Genomic DNA, 17,581 nt, shown 5'->3' on the forward strand with positions numbered 1-17,581 from the left:
ATAATTAAGCATTGGAATAGGAGGGTTGTGGAATCCCTGTCATTAGAGGATTTAAATAACAGGTGGGACAAACACCTGTCAGAGACATTCTAGGTTTACTTGGTCCTGCTTCAGTGCATGGGGCTAGACTTGATGACTTCTTGAGGTCCCTTTCAGCCCTACATTTCTATTATTGTAGGATAAACGAGGTCTTTAGTCTCCAAGGTTGCCTATTGAATCAGGCTTTTTATTTTCTTTCAAGTCAATTCAGCTTTGGGGAAAGCTGAAGTCCTGCCCCTTCGTAAATTCTGCCCAATCACTATCTTTAGAAAAATGGAAATTCAGATTTTTCTTGACCCAAGTAATGTACTTGAAGATTCACATTAAACAAGAGTCTCCAGTGTGTGGCGAGAGATCATTGGGATGATGTAATGACCACCAATTAAAGATGGGAATAACTCACTCTTTATAGGTGAGGTTAATTTAATTAAATGTTGTCGTGCTGGGGTCTTAATCACTTGCCTTAAACAGTTCCACTGAACACACCAAACATATCCATAATAATGTACAGACTAGTCTGAACAGTAATAGCTGTATATCTTAGAATGATGGCATGCTTGTGTAGCTCATTCATTTCTGCAGAAGAGGAATTTAACTTCAGCTTTCTTTACTGCCTTCCTTTCTTATAAAGTTAGTCGAATGTTTCAACCTGTATCTTGACTACTCCGCTGAGAAAATTCCCACGTACCACTGCACTGCAGTGTTGTTTAATAAGCTATTGTGTTTATATAGTTGATGCAGATTCTCCCCCAGCCTTGATTTTAAATAAAACAAGGTGAATTAAGCATCTTAAAACACTGAGCACTATCCATCTAATAAGAGAGGTGGATTAGACCAGTTCAATCCAAGATTACTGAGAGTAGCAGTTGGGTTTTAATTTCAAACCTTCTGGCATGCATGCAAGTATCCTGCCCCTTTGCTATATTGTCAGCAATCTGAAATGCATGCAACACGTTTTAATTGGAGAGTAAAATCCAGGCTTGTTTTTAAACCATGATTTTTATTGTAAATTTGTCTCAACCAAGACGAATTAGCCTCTGGTCAGATGACTGAATTCTTGGCAGAAGATTTCATTTTTTATCAGTCAGCGATTTTGTTTAGTGCTTCTAGTAAAAGGTGTGTATTCTTCTCTTGCTAAAGGACCATTAAGAAGTAAAATTTTCTCTGTAGTTAACTGTGTGGGCTCTTTCATTGGAGAGTTGGGCTGGGGAAAAAGTGGTTTTGTATTTAAATGAATTTTGTACTGGCGTGGCAGTCCTGAAGACTGAAGCCATGTAATGACTGATCAGGTGCAGCTCAGACAATGTGAATTTAAGCTTCTTTAGACTTCTGCCTGTGTACGCCAGTCTTGTCCTGGACAGACTCCATGTCTAAGGCCCGTTCTTTCCTTAGTCTTTCTGCTGAAATTACTCACAAAAGGGTCTTGTATAATATGGATTCCATAATTAGAAACTGGATCGAGATCTGTTTATTCATTTCACACTAGCTGCCCATCTACTAGCTGTCAAATGGAAATGGCTTTCACTTGGCTAGGTAGGACCTGGGCAGGATTTAAACCAGTGTCATACAGGTGTTCCGCCCTGTATTTGCTAGGATAAACTTCTGCTGCTGGCTACTGAATGGATCTGGGGATTAGTAAATGCCATTAGGAGGTAAAGGAATTGTCCGTAATTAAACTTGTATGTTTCTGTGTGACTGGGGCTTGGTCAGGGTGTGGGGTTCACATTGCTTCACTCGTCGGTGCCCATGTTGACCCATTTTACAGATGGGTCATCTCCCAAGGGTGCCTTAAAACATCCTCTGATGAAAGGTGCTATAGAAGTGAGACACTGACGCTTCCCCTGGCTTGGGCCTGGCCACCTGGTTGGGTTGTACCTCAAACAGTTCCAAGTGTTTTTGTTTCGGGTGTCTTTTGCAGATGACCCAGAGACCCGGGAGCCCTTGAACTCCGTTGAGAAGGAAGCAGATGCTGACTTAGCCAACCACCGGCCCAGCGATGAGCAGAGGAAGAAGGACAGCAAGAAGAGCAAGAAATACTCTCGCCTCTCCTGCTTGCGCCGCCGGCGCCATCCCCAGAAGGTCGATGAGAGTGACCTGAGCGAGGGCTTCGACTCTGACTCCAGCCAGGACTTCACTAAGGGCAGCGATGGCTCGGAGAGCGGCTCAGAGAAAAGCGACGAGGAGGTGGAGACGGCCTTTGATGTGGAGACAGACTCAGACATGAACAGCCAGGAATCCCGTTCCGACCTGGAGGATATGGAGGACGAGCCAGGGGAGGAGGGAGGCGGCCGAACCAAAAGCATGAAAAATGGGGCCAAGGAGGCCTTAAAAAACTGCATGGAGGGGAGCGGGCTGGTGGACTCTAAAAGCCTAAGTGTCTCCAAGACTGAGAATTCAGATGCTGCAGTCAATGGGCCAGGGTCCATGGGCACTAATGAAGCTAGCATAGCCAGTAACCTCCAGGCCATGTCCACACAGCTGTTCCAGACCAAACGCTGCTTTCGCTTGGCCCCCACTTTCAGCAACGTCCTCTTGAAACCAACTCATGAGCCAGCTGCCTTGAAGGAGGTAGTGGACAGCAAGCCTTGTGTCAATGGGGATGTGGAGAAGCCCGGCTTCCCTGAACAAGGTAAGGATGGATACTTGGTTACAAATGAAATCTTTACTGGCATGGAAGAATGCACAGAGCTGGGTAGAAAATGATTAAGCAATAGAAGTCTTCTCGGGGAGTGAAATCCATCCCCTGTGCAACACTGTAGTGCATTATTGTGCACGACCGTGGCACCTGGGAGCCCAGTCGTGGACCCAACACCCTGTTGTACTTGGTGCTGTACAGACCCAAGATGGTCCCTGCCCCAAGAAGCTTACAATCTAAATGTAAGAAAAGAGACAACAGATGGATATAGGGTGAGAACAATGAGACATTATTGGTCAGCATGATACACTGAAGTCCCCTGTTTTGACCAGAGTGGGACTTAAGTGGTGGATAGGCTGGCTGTTTGCATAGGAATGAATTTCACCCTTAATGCATGGAAGGCCAGTTCCATACATTAGCATAAAAGAAGAGGGCAGTGCATCAGGGCAGTGTTGTATAGTATTTCTGCATGATGTAATAAAATACGATTAACCTGTTAACACAGAACAATTTAGTGAGATAACTTTACTTATTGAACTAATTTGAGATTGTTTGTAAGCTTCTGTGCAATAGGTGCAATAATATTTCCAACTGGGTGTTTAGGGGCTTTATTTATTAATACAGAGGGACATAAGTCAGGGCTTGGCTACACTTACAAATTTGCAGCGCTGCAGCAGGGTGTGAAAACACACCCTCTGCAGCGCTGCAAATTGCGGCGCTACAAAGCGCCAGTGTAGTCAAAGCCCCAGCGCTGGGAGCCGCGCTCCCAGCGCTGTCCGTTATTCCCCACAGGGAAGTGGAGTACGGACAGCGCTGGGAGAGTTTTCTCCCAGCGCTGGTGCTTTGATTACACTTAGCGCTTCAAAGCGCTGCCGCGGCAGCGCTGCCGCGGCAGCGCTTTGAAATGCAAGTGTAGCCAAAGCCTCAGTGTGTTTCCCAAAGTGTGGGTTGTATTCCCCTGTGGGATGCAAAGGACTAACTGAGGAGGTATTAGTTCTCAAAAGTGTCATCTTCTATTTTTAAAGTCTCTAGCTGTTACGGTTGTGAAGAAAACCTTCAAAATGTGAAGCAGATGTAACTCATACAGAGACGTCTGCCTGAGTTTTCAGAGAGTCTGAAATAGGATCTCTGTGGTCTGAACAGCCCTATTCATTTCAGTGAGTGCTGATTTACATGCCAATGAGAGTGAACAGGGTTGACATTTAAACACTTTGCTGCTCTTCAGAGCATGTAAGAAAGGAGAGGAAAGGTCATGTTATGAAGATCTGTGCCAGCATTTCCTAAAGTTTGGGGTGCAGAGGATTGGATTGCAGGGTGGAGCTGATGTATAAATTAAGGCTATATCTGCACTACAGAGCCTGTGCTGGCATAGTTCCCTAGTACCCAGCCTAAGCCGGCAGGAGTTCTGCTGGCATAGCTACACCACCTCCCCAAACTAAACTAATAGAAGCACTCTTCTGTCAGTATAGTTGCTTCTGCATGGGGGTTTTGCTGGCACATGTTGGCTAGGGGCTGTACATTTTTTCACACTCCGAGATGACATAAGTATGCCAGCATCGTTTTGTAGTGTGGACCAGGCATTGCAGGGTAGCCAAAGAGTTGAGGTGAGTTTCATTTTCTTAAAAAGGGCCTCAACTTTCAAAACTTTGGGAAATGCTGTTAGAACCTGTTCAAAGGGAACAGTTCTGATTGACTAGGGCCTGGTCTCCACTGGGTGGGTGGGGGGTGTCGATGTAAGATACGCAACTTCAGCTATGGGAGTAGCGTAGCTGAAGTCGATGTATCTTATTTCGACTTGCATCCCGTCCTCATGGCATGGGATCGATGGTCGCGGCTCCCCCGTCGACTCCACGTCCGCCTCTTGCCCTGGTGGAGTTCTGGAGTCGACGGGAGCGTGTTTGGGTATCTAGCTATCTATCTAGACGCGATATATCGATCCCTGATAGATCGATGGATGTACCCTAGGTCTTTTTTATCTCTGACTTCTGTGGTACTGTGAAAAGCAGACTTAGCACCATTCGACTGTTGTCCTGCATGGTGCAGTCATTTACACCAGTGCAAAGTATGGACAAAATGCTACTACTCTGATTTGCAGGTGTTCCATAGTGGATTAGTGTAAATGACTGCACAAGGTGTAGGGTAAGGGAGAAATGGGCCATTAATGTTTAAATGCCGATATAAAGTCATCAGCATGTCTATAAAATTAGTTTGGGTTCTGTGTTTTGTCAATGTTTCCCAATGAAATTAATTCCGCTCACAAAGCTAAAGGTCTGTTCAATTTGCTAGTGCTGCAGTCTAGCTGAATTTGAAATTTTGGCTGTTTTACTGCTTATTAAATCATAAAAATTCTGTGATTTGGCAATTTCCTGGTGACTCTAAACAGAATCCAGGTGACTCTCCTCTAGCTGTACTGGCTGGGTGAGCTCTGCAGAGTCCACAGAAGTGAAAACTTATTTGTATCCGTAAAAGTCAGCAGATTTGACTGAATGACATGTAAAGAGCAGAGATGTGGAGTTGGGGGCAATTTCTATACACTCTCAGCCATAACATCACATCAGTCTTTAGTTTTGTAGGGCCAGATTCTAACTTTAGATGCACAGTAGATGGCACTGCAGCTTTCTTAAAGCTATTCAGTGACGTGTATTGTTCAATCAAAGTAATGTTCTGGGAGCGAACAGCTAGAAAAAGAGATGATATAACACAAATGCATTATTTGTATTTCAGATAAACCACCTGAGGCAGTCTGGTCTTGTTTGTTAGTCACCCCTTCCAGCTTCCCTTATATCGGGGAGCAAGGAAGCATTTTGCATCATGCTCAAACCTAGTTTCCATGGGCATGCAACTCTGACAAGGACTCAGGCTTTGCCTAGACTAGGATCAAAGGTGTAGTGTGAGATCATAGCCAGCTTGAGCTAACTAAGACCTTCTAAAACTCTAGTCAAGGAAAGGCAAGTTGTACTCTAGCAAATCTGGAGATTTAGAAAGGGATGGACCAAGCTAGCTAACATGATCTAATGCCACACCATTAAATCCTAGTCTAGACAGAGCCTCAGGGCATGTCTCCACTTCCAGGGGGGCGGAGGGGCAAGGGATGCGCAGCGATCAGTCCACCGGGGGTCGATTTAACGGGTCTAGTGAAGACCCACTAAATCAACTGCCGATCGCTCTCCCCTGGACTTCAGTACTCCACCAGAACGAGAAGCATAAGGTAAGTCAACGGGAGAGTTTCTCCCCTCAACTCAGGGGGTGTAGACACCGCAATAAGTCGACCTAATGTGCATCGATTCCAGCTACATTATTCACGTAGGTCGACTTCAGAGGGAGCTGTCTTCAGTTCTTCCTGATTGAGGTGGGTGGGAAGATCTCTGAAGTGGGGCTAGTCAGGTTGGGAGTTACAGACCCTTATCCGACATTTCTTCTTTAGAATTATACACTCTGTAGCCTGTTATAAAGCACTGTTATCTTTTTTCTCTCCCTAATTGTATTCACAGTCAATACAGAGAATGAAGGGGGATGGGTTTGATGCAACATTCTGGTTGAAAATTGAAACATCCCATAGATCAGGAAATTCCAATGTTTTGGTTCTACCCGTGATTGTAACCCTGTCCCCTCACTCCACATAAGTTTCATTAGTATTTTGTATTGCATTCTTATAGTGCCGCTGTTCATTCCAGAGATCCCAAAGTACTTCACAGGCATTGTATATAGAGATATTGCAGCCCCTGCTGGTGTGAAACAAGGTAACCATTTAACAGCACTCCACAACGCTTTGTCAGTTTGAAAGGAAGTGCAATGCAGTTAGGAAAAGTGAAGAATAATTATTCTGTTGAAGTTTTGCTTTCTGTGTGCAGTGGGGGCACACAGCTGATGCTGCTGTGGGAATGTTTTGAATTTCATGACATTTGTACATCTAAATTCTCAACTGCAAGGTTGAATTAACCTGTGTGTTGTCTTGCTTTGAACTTCTCTGGCTCAGTTGTGCACATGTATAAGGACAAACCCCTCCTGACTAATTATGCCTTCCAAACAATGCTGAAGAATGCTATGTGGCTTCTGACTATGCCAGGGTTGGATGCCTAAGAAATTGGTCACTAGCTGCTGATATCAATGGGTTAATGAAAGATTATTGCTGTATTAATAAGCAGTCATGTTTGTCTAGTGGTTAGAACGAGGGATTGGAAGCTGAGAGACATGGGTTCTAATCTCACCTCTGCTGCTCAGTCTCCTTCTGTGAGTAAAGGAGCCCCCAAATAACTTTGAGATCCTCGCATATGAGGAACTATAGAATTGCAGAATATTATGGATCCCTAAGTACTGATGAGCCTCAGGCAGTTAAATAGCCTTGCCCCATCCATCCCTTGCTCCATCTGAGGTACCCAGCTGCAGCTAGTACTGACCCACAGTTGCTTCTGAATCTCTTCTTAAACTTGGGGGTGGCTTGCTGCTGTTCCTGCTTTTTCTTGGTTTCTATGGTGCAGCTGCAGGAATCTTCATTCTGCTAGCTTTTATGCAGCTGTATCAGCACTGTTCTGCCCACCGAAGGGAGACCTGTACAGTTTTGTAGGGGCCTGATTAAGGGTAAGGAAATGAGGAATGTAGGGTCTTGTTGTAGAGGAGGAGGTGTATTTTATATGCTAGATCAAGTGATAACTGAATGAGATTCACAACTGAGGGAGATCTTTAGCAGGACCAGAGTAGCTTTAGAGGGTTTGCTGAACTCTAGAGGGATGGATCTTGTTCTTTACATTGGCCTGTCTAGCTTTCATTTCCTTCCCGTACCTCTGTTGGGCAAGTTCTAACTAGATGTTAATGTCTATTGATAGTACAACTTTCTCTCTGTGGGGATACAAAACTCCCCCCACCCCTACATGGCCATTCATTCCTGGCTTTTGCCATGTAACCTTAAGCGTGGTGGGTTTGTCTCTAAAAGTGGGTCTCGGTTTGTAAATTCGCTGTTAGCTGTGGAATGATTGGGTTGTTCTTTCTTTAGACCAGGACCAGTATTTGTGCAGCATAAACTGAACTTATAAAGCAGGAAGTGTTAAATAACTGTGCTGAAAACAGCTACATGTACTGGGTGGAGAGGGTCATTGTATATAACAGGGTTCAACTGAATGAGCGTCAGTTCCAAAAGAGGTGGACTTTGACTGAGCTAGTGGAACTGAGTCCAGTTTGCAAAGCACTTTGGGATCCTGCAGCACACAGACACGGACAGCATGTGCAATGTTGTACCAGACAGAGGAAGACATAGGCCTTTCCCTGACTAATCTTCAACTTTGCACTTTTATAAGGCTGTCACGGCACTTGATGCAGGTGGAATAAAGAAGCATTCTCGTCCCCACCGAAGAAAGGGTAGGCAGGGAGGGTCAGAGGGTCACTAACTTGCTTAGGATAACACAGCAAATATGGGGAAGTTGGGAATCGCTCCCAGGTGTGTCAGCTGTTCTTCTAGCCACTAGTTTATTATTACTTTATTATTTGTAAAGAATCCTGTGGCACCTTATAGACTAACAGAAGTTTTGCAGCATGAGCTTTCGTGGGTTGGAGGTTACCCACTTCGTCGGATGCAAGTAGTGGAAATTTCCAGGGGCAGGTATATATAAGCAAGCAAGAAGCAAGCTAGAGATAACGAGGTTAGATCAATCAGGGAGGATGAGGCCCTGTTCTAGCAGTAGAGGTGTGAAAACCAAGGGAGGAGAAACTGGTTCTGTAGTTGGCAAGCCATTCACAGTCTTTGTTTAATCCTGAGCTGATGGTGTCAAATGTGCAGTCTCTGTTCATCTGCAAATTTGACACCATCAGCTCAGGATTAAACAAAGACTGTGAATGGCTTGCCAACTACAGAACCAGTTTCTCCTCCCTTGGTTTTCACACCTCTACTGCTAGAACAGGGCCTCATCCTCCCTGATTGATCTAACCTCGTTATCTCTAGCTTGCTTCTTGCTTGCTTATATTTACCTGCCCCTGGAAATTTCCACTACTTGCATCCGACGAAGTGGGTATTCACCCACGAAAGCTCATGCTGCAAAACGTCTGTTAGTCTATAAGGTGCCACAGGATTCTTTGCTGCTTTTACAGAACCAGACTAACATGGCTACCCCTCTGATACTTTATTATTTGTATAACTATAGTGCCTAGAGAGCTAGATATGGACCAGGATCCCCTAGTGGTAGGGGCTGTACAACTGTAGAACAAAAGACAGACCCTGCCCCAAGGAGCAATCTAAGTGTAAGAGAAGAGAGAACATATCAGATGTAGAGGCAGACAGACAGACAGGAGAGTACAAGGAACCAGTGAGGCTGTACTGGTCAGCATGATGAGCCTGCTGCTTTCCAAGGGATAGTTACACCAGTCAGTAAACTGCTGTTGTGGATGTGTGTGGATGAAGTAGGGAATTTTGAAGCATCTTTCCCTTCCCACTGCAATGGTGACTCGCTGTGCAAATACCAACCTGGTTTCTTACCAGGTCTCCGCTTGGTATTTAATGCATGGTATCTTTGCTCTTTTCTTTGTCGTTTCAGATGACTTGTCCGACTCTGAAGAGAGTATCACCAGTAACAAATCCTGTAGGAACGAGAGATCCCTCCAAGAGAAACTAGAGATCATAACCAATGAGGGCCTGCTTCCGACTGTCAAGGTGTTCCTGGACTGGTTGAGAACCAACACTGACCTCATCATCATGTGTGCCCAGGTGTGGGGGTTTTGTTTAAATGTACACTGTTAATGACAGCGTCTCCTAAGTGCCAGCTTGGGTGATTATATTATGACAAGCCTCCCTGTAGATTCAGGTGGATACATTGTTTGTCCCTTCCTGGCATAAATTATTGTTGTGACATTAATGTGTATTGTTAAACAGATGCCATGTTGCACCACAGATGTAACAGCATCTCAGTGACTGGGGTAGTGATCTCTGTGCATGGTTTGCAAATCAGTGTGTTAAGTTTGTAAAGCACTTTGAGATCTCTTGGGGTGAAATGTATTATTCATAATCAAATTACTTCCTCTCACTGTCATAACTATTTTATTGTTAGATTCTACCCTACAAATATGTTTTGGTGATGGGGGAACAGGGAATTTGCGGTTATTAAATAGCCCTGACCTAGGAGCCATGAGAATGAAACAAACCCACATCTAGACACAGGGATCATCTATCATGATTGCTGTTGAGTCTTCTGTCTGTTTCAACAACTTTCCAAAAAAATGAGAGGATGGATGTAGCAGCAGCTGCTGGTTAGGTGGCCTGCTGGCTAGGTCAGGAGACTGGGCATCCGTAGCCCAGAGAGTCTATTCTTGACTCTGCTAGTGTCTTGTTGTGTCTTTGAACAAGTCATCTTTACCTCTTTACCCTGGTTTCCCCGTCTGTCAAATTAAACTAATCTCTGCATCAGAGGATGTTGAGGCTTAATTATTTGCAAAGTGCTTTTAAGTCTCTGGAAGGTGCTATCAAAGTGCAAAGTATCCTCATAATTATTTGCATCTATCTTGACTTGAAGATTTGCATGACTTGATATATTTTGCAGCCTTCTTTTTTTTTTTTTTCCCCAGAGCTCCCAGAGTCTATGGAACAGATTGTCCGTGCTTCTAAACCTTCTGCCTTCTGCTGGAGAACTGCAGGAACCAGGTACTGCTGGAGCCCATCCCTTATCATTGTCCTCTCCTTGCCCTCCAAACAAACAATAATACTCCCTGCACAGATTCAACTCCTTATTTTTCAAGCCTAGTTATCAGTGGTGCTTATAGCTCATTATCCTGCAAGGTGAGAGTAACTAATGCGACTTGGTTTACAAGGATGATGGAATATGAGTAAGGCCTTGTCTACATTAGCCTATGTTGTATTGAATCATGATTCAAGCTAGTTACCTCCCATGGTTTGGTTAGCTAGTGTGGATGGAGTCAAACTGTACTAAAGCAGTGTACTTGATTGGCTCAAACATTAATGGAAACTGGTAGCATTCTGTAGACATTCCCATATGACCAAAATGCTTGAGCTCTGAAGAACATAAAGCACAGCTTAAGATTTATGACCTCTGCTGTCCTGGCGTTAGTGATGATCAGTCACATCTTACTGTATTTCCCCCCAACAATCTAGGGCTGGCTCTTGGTAACGAGGTCAAGGATTTACTGATTGGCTGTGAGCTTCCAGACTTGAGCACCAGTTTGCTGCTTCCAGAAGACGTGGCGCTCCGTAACCTGCCCCCTCTGAAAAATGCACACAAGAGGTTTAACTTTGAGCAGGACAGACCCATACTCTCAGCGGTGGAGGAGGTGAGGATAGGCGAGCCCTGGATTCTTGGTACCAACTAAATTTGTCTTAATAGAAACTTTTCCATATCCTGGCAACACAGGATGAGAGTTTAGTTTTCTTGTGGGAGAGAGTGTGCCGCAAACTGAAATAGCTTTGTGAACCTCAGGATGATTCACATTGCTTCTAGCTCCATCACCCAGGCAGTGTCCAGAAACGTCCCTTCCCTCTCAAAGCAACACAGAACTGCTTCCTATTGGTTTCTTTGCTATGCTTAACCCCTCACCCTCCTTGTCTGGATAAATCAGTTGATATCTGTGCCCCATCTAGAATGACTCTTGAACAGTCAGCAGGCAGAGCCTATAGCCCTGTGTCAGTGACGACAACTGGCAGTGGCAGAAGAATTGGCATTGTGCCATACTCATGCCCAGAATGGCTTTAATTGTCAGCCCAGCTGCCGAGTAAAAAGGGCTAAGACCATCATTACTGCAGAGGGGAAGATGAGACATTTAGGGGAGAGAGACAGGAGAGTAGTGGTCCATCTGATTTTGCTACGGCGATCTCTGAATCACCTGATGACTTAGCAAAGGTGGACAAATGTTAATGTGCTCTAACTGATTTTTAAAGGAATGGTATGGCCTTTGATCTGGGAGCTATGTAAGATTCCAGCTGAGGAAGCCTGGGGATGAATTCCAGGATGTCTCCTTATGCTTTTGGTGCTCTGTGGGGAAACTCTGAGAAAAGATACAACAAAGCCGAGTACAGTCCCTCCTTTTACCCATGTCCACTTCGCTGTCCTGTTAGTTATGTCCCCCCTCTTCAGAGAGACGACTCCTCAGGTTCCATTGCTGGATCCAACGACAGAGAACTGGCCAGCACAGGTTGCTCTGAAAAGCCAGATGTCATTGTTCTCTGTTCGAAAACCCTGACTGCAAACATTTCAAAGCACTCTTGCTGACTTTCCTGAACTCCTGACCCCATTTATTTTCTCCAAAGAATTATCATGTCCTGCATCTTCAGAAACATGCACAGAATTTTTCACTTTGTATATATATTTTTAGTCATTTCCACCTTTTTCTAAAAGTTTAGATTCCAGCTTCTCAGCTAGCTCAGGCTGCCGCCAGGGGAGTGTGGTACATCTCATGTCAAACCATCTTGTTCCTTGCAGTCCGTGATTCGTATTTGCTGCATCCGCAGCTTTGGCCACTTCATCACCCACTTGCAAGGCAGCATCCTGCAGTTTAATTCGGAGGTCGGGATCTTCATTAGCATCGCTCAGTCTGAGCAGGACAACCTTTTGCATCAAGCCCAGGCCCAGTTCCGCATGGTGAGTTGGAAGAGTCTTAGGTTGTGTCTACACTGCCACTTTCAGCGCTAAAACTTTAGTCATTCAGGGGTGTGAAAAAACACCCCCCTGAGCAACAAAAGTTTTAGCGCTGAAAAGCACCGGTATAGACAGCGCTTGCAGCTCCTGGCGATCAAGCTACCACCGCTCGTTCGGGGTGGTTATTTTTTATTGCCAGGCGAGCTCTCCCCCAGCAATAAAATGTGACTACACTGCCTACGTCACAGCGCTGCCGTGGCCACCCTCAGAGGGCTAATGCTGTGATCTGTGACATGCTGGCATCCCAGGCTAATGTTGCCATTGGCTCCTCTGCCTGGCATTGTGTTCCTTAACAAGCTTGGTAATGGCTCATAATTGACACACTTTCGGTGCCTAGTGAGAGGAGAGGTTGGCTACATTCCTCTTGGGAAAGCTGCTTGCCAGGAGCAAAGTGCATCTAGGGATAAAAGTCTGTTCCTGTTGAGTCTTGCTGTTTCGTAAGAGGATAATCTGCCCCACCGAGTTCTGAATGAAAAGTCACGGATAATCTGGCATGCTAATGAATGTGCCACAAGCATTGTCACCCAGTATAATGCAGGGAATTGGCTCTAGAGAACCGCCCCACTTCCTGGCAAATCATTATTATGTAGTCTTTGTGCATGGGAAAAACTCCATCCCAGATCTGCAGTCCTCCAAGCCACCATCAGATGGGAACAACTGTCCTGGTTGACTTGGGTTGGATTCAAGCTGGTGACCTGGAGGCGAACAGATACTCTCCCGTTACCAGTCCCTTGAGTTTTGTTCCCGCGTCCTCAGTACCTCTCTGGAAGCACATGCTAATCACCAGCCCCCACTTCTCCTGCTAATTTTATTTGTAATTCTATTTTTATGACTAGGCTGCGGAGGAAGCTCGTCGGAACAGGTTAATGAGAGACATGGCTCAGCTCCGACTGCAGGTACGAGATCCCAGCTCTCCGCTAAACCACCAGCGTCTGTTAACTTAGAGTTACGTTCCCAGGCGCATGAATGAACCTGGCCCTGCAAATCTTCTATTTGGTGCACTTATGGAAAATCATTTTCTGGGCCAGTTATTCACATCTCATTAAAAAATAAAATAATAATAAAAAAAAAAAACCAAACGGGTCAGCCCCTCTAGTTTGACCTAGTGTAATAAAAACTGTAGAGATCTGCCTCTTAAAACAATACTGTCTGATTGAGGCATTGTGCTTAGAGCAAGGGTACTAATAGTCAGGACTCCTGGGTCCTATTTCCAGCCCTGCTCCTGAATTGCTCTGTGACCTTAGCCAAGATCTCCGATTCTGTCACAGTTTACCCCTCTGGAAATAGGGCCCTTGTTAAGACATTTGGGATATTTAGATGTAAGGCACTCTATAAAGACACCGTATTATCATTACCAGTATGTGCCCCTGTGAGTACAGATTTGGGCAACTCCATAAAGCTATTCCAGATGTGTACTGTACATGTTGTATATCCTCTCTGTAAAGAGAGGGAGACTCTTTGAACAGCTTATTTTTGTCGAGAAAGGAATAAAAGGTCTGGCTCGTGGAAATATTCATAGGTGTATGGAGTTTGTGTAGACTCCACATGAATGGAGTTACAGGTAAAAATGGTCCGTCTTCTCAGGCACCAAAGATGTCTCAGTACAGGCAGGAACACTTAACCAAGTGATTCTTGCTCAGATGCAGAAGGTCGAACTTACAGCCTGATTTGAGGCTGAGAGGGAATGTATCCCCAGCCATGGGAGAGCTTTCACCATCCGCTGGCCCGGGGAACACATCTGTCAGGATCAGGTGGGCTCATGCCATGCGGTTGGGGAAGTGGAGGGGCTGGGCTGCACATGGCAGGAGGGACCCTCACCCTTTGTCTTTCTGTTTCTGCATGAATTTCTAATCTGGTATTGCTGCTATCCTGTTTCAGCTGGAGGTTTCTCAGCTGGAGGGGAGTCTCCAACAGCCCAAAGCTCAGTCTGCCATGTCTCCTTATCTTGTCCCAGACACCCAAGCTCTCTGCCAGCACCTCAGCATCATCCGGCAGTTAGCTACCAGCGGCAGGTTCATCATCATCATCCCTCGAACAGGTACAGTTAGGCTCCTGTTTGCTTGTGTGGTTTTCAAGGGGTTCAAGCCCAAAGGCTTTCAAGAGTGCCATGCTCTTTGAGAACAGTGGAGAATCCTCCCTGTCCCACAGCTGAGAACAGGAGGTGGTGTCAGGTGCTGAGCTCTGTTGGAAATCGGGCCCAAGCTTTGTGAGTAGCTCAGAAACGTCCAGTAGGTTAGAGGAAGAGGGAACCCTGGTGTCTGGATTTCCCCTGCAAAATTTGTCCATTGTTCTTGTATAAATGTGCAAGGAGGTTAGTGACTCTCTGAAAGCTTAGGCAAAGGCAGCCCCTGTGTTTCAGAGCTTTGGAGAATGGTTGGCTTGGCTGATGTGCTGGGGGAATCGGTTCAGTCTTACGACAACCAGGTTACCTCAGGTTCAGCCCACATTGCTATGTGCCTTGCCTGATTCGTGGTGGCTGTTTTAGTGACTTGTGTGAAATGAGGTGGTGGGCAAGTTCCCATTCCGTTAATGTTTGTGAAGGGCTTTGAGGATGAAAATAGCTATAAATGCTACATATTCTCTCCCCCACCCCCAACTTTGTGCATCACTTTGTAATACCCTGTGCACTTAGGACAACCTGCTCTTGTCCGCCATACACCCCTCTCCTTCTTCAGACCCCACTCCTTAAATCCTATTTCTTCCATAAATCCTCCTTGTATTGGCTTCCTCCCCTGCACCAGAACTTCTATCCCATGTTGGTTTTCCTATAGATTGCAAGCTCTTTGGGGCAGGGATTCTCTCTCTGTTTTGCATAGTTCCTCATGTATATTCACGACACTTTATAAATAAATGTTCACATATCAAACCACTGGCCACAGCTGGCATTCACTGGCACCCTTGTTTGCATTCTCAGCAGAGATCAAGGACTGAATGTTTCATGGAAACTGATCTTCCTGTTTACCCCGAGAAGGTGACCTCTTCAGGTCAGAGTTAGAGCAATGTTGGGACATGGTAGGGGAGCCTGACCTGCCCAGTTTTGTGACTAGAGGATCCTATTCCCAAGGGCTGAGAGTACAGTGCTTACTCGTAGCACTAATTAGATTTGTTTTACTAAAAAAGACTCCTTGCCTCAGGAGTAGCAGCTGGAAATTATTGCATAGGTCCTTGTTTGGCCATTAAGAATATAACATAAGAATGGCCATACCGGGTCAGATCAAAGGTCCATCTAGCCCAGGATCTGTCTACCGACAGTGGCCAATGCCAGGTGCCCCAGAGGGAGTGAACCTAACAGGCAATGATCAAGTGATCTCTCTCCTGCCATCCATCTCCATCCTCTGACAAACAGAGGCTAGGGACACCATTCCTTACCCATCCTGGCTAATAGCCATTTATGGACTTAACCACCATTGTATTTGTAGCTCAGGCTGGAGTTTAACATAGTTCATCAGTTAATACCTGGAGAAAGGTCCAGGTCAGCAGCTGATTAGTTGATTAGCATAAAGTTATTGCCACCTGCTAGAGGCAATTCCACAGCTCCTCGAGTTCGTGCCACGTGTAGGATTAACCTGTAAAGGCACCAACAAACCAACTTTCTCACTTCTGTTTTTTATTAGTGATTGATGGGTTAGACTTCCTGAAAAAGGAGAACGCAGGCGCTCGTGACAGCATCCGGTATTTAGAGGCAGAATTTAAAAAGGGAAACAGGTAAATACCCTTTCCCCTTGGTTTTAAAATAAATGTCTCTGTTTCTTATGAAGGAAAAAGTCCTTCAAATAAATGGTGTTTGTACAGATTGAATGCAGAATAAAGACAGAATGGTAATTGGGTACCGTTAAACATACACCAGGGCAATACGAAGAAGGCACTGGCAACACAGTGGTTTAATGTGGTTCAACACTCTCTCCTGTTTGACAATCTCTGTATACCTGTAGGGACCACTTTACTTAGTAATAAAATGCAGCCACTTCTGGTGTGGCATGTTGCAGCTGCTTATTGGTGCACTGCATTTTAGGACGGGAATTGGAGGATGGTTTTTTTTTCAACAGAATTTCAAGCAAATAGAATTTAATCCAATTCCCTTGAGAATGAAGTGGCTAACAGAATGTGCAAACTTTCCGTAAAATCAGGTTTTATACCAGCGGTCTGATATTTACCACTGTCTGGTCTTATCTTTAAAAAAAGGCACTGGAGTGATGCTGGAAATTGTTCCCCTCCAGTCTACTAGTATGCATCGAGTCAACAGAGTGGATAAAGGAAAACTGTGTGTTATAATCTATTTGATCTTTAGAAAGTCTTTGACAAAGTTTCTCACAAGAGGCTACTAAGGAGTCAGGAGGTGAGAGGCAAAGTAGTGTTATGTATTACAAATTGGCTGAGAAACAAAAAAACAAAGATTAGGAATAAATGGTCAACTTGTAACATGTCAGAAGGTTAATGGTGTCACGACCCAGAAATCCGTGGTAGGGCTGATGGCACTTTACGTGCCAGTGATGGGCCAACAGTGAGGTATCTACATTTGAAGGAACATTAAATTATGTAGGTTAGTTGAGACTAGAGAAAGCTGTGAGGAACTTCAAATGGGACCTAAGCAATTGGGGTGTCTGGGCAGCACCTGCTTTTGGTAAACATCCAGCAATCCCGAGAAAACCAGCATGCTTAGAATCATTCAACTTCCTTTGCTTTAAAATATTGACGTTTTCCCTTTTAGTAACCTCCGTGTGGACTCAGTAAATCTGCTCTTTCCTCAGGTACATTCGTTGCCAGAAAGATGTTGGGAAAAACTTTGAGAGGCATAAACTGAAGAGACAGGATTTAGATGCCTGGTAAGGTTACAGCTTAGCATAACCTTTGGAGTTGCCTTACTTTTTCATTACATGCATGCCAGGTGGATTTTGGGATGTGGTGCCACCTCTGGGACGAGTTACATAAATTTGGGTTGCTAGATTTGATCCTATTCTTCAGAAAGCAAAGGGGCTGTGAGGTCCAGTGTCTTATCCACTGGAGGAGGAGGATCATATCTGGCAATCCATACTCATGCAACTAGTTCCAGTGGGACTCAGGCCTCCGGGTTCTAGCCTCATCCCTGCCACTAGACTGCTGGGTCACAATGGGCAAGTCACTTCCCTTATCTCTTCCTCAGTTTCCCTCCTGTCCTTTGTCTCGTCTATTTAGATCATAAACCAGATGGGGCTGTGACTTTCTCTCACTATGGGGTCATGATCTCAGTTGGGGCCTCTCAGTGCTACTTTAATACAAATAATGGGGTTAAAAGACTGTACAC

At 45.0% G+C, this 17,581-nt stretch overlaps 1 protein-coding gene across 1 annotated transcript in view; it reads left to right on the forward strand.

The window, feature by feature from the left end:
• Positions 1-17,581, forward strand: part of SMG5 (SMG5 nonsense mediated mRNA decay factor) — a 47,712-nt gene that overhangs the window by 23,116 nt on the left and 7,015 nt on the right. The window contains exons 12-20 of the mRNA XM_044991216.1: positions 1,958-2,668; positions 9,196-9,365; positions 10,220-10,295; positions 10,764-10,939; positions 12,085-12,243; positions 13,137-13,196; positions 14,179-14,338; positions 15,915-16,005; positions 17,049-17,123. Of these exons, the coding sequence (XP_044847151.1) occupies positions 1,958-2,668; positions 9,196-9,365; positions 10,220-10,295; positions 10,764-10,939; positions 12,085-12,243; positions 13,137-13,196; positions 14,179-14,338; positions 15,915-16,005; positions 17,049-17,123 (1,678 nt within the window). The remainder of the gene's footprint in view (positions 1-1,957; positions 2,669-9,195; positions 9,366-10,219; positions 10,296-10,763; positions 10,940-12,084; positions 12,244-13,136; positions 13,197-14,178; positions 14,339-15,914; positions 16,006-17,048; positions 17,124-17,581) is intronic.

Source organism: Mauremys mutica, chromosome 17, assembly GCF_020497125.1.
Source record: "Mauremys mutica isolate MM-2020 ecotype Southern chromosome 17, ASM2049712v1, whole genome shotgun sequence".
Classification (NCBI taxonomy): Eukaryota; Metazoa; Chordata; order Testudines; family Geoemydidae; genus Mauremys; species Mauremys mutica.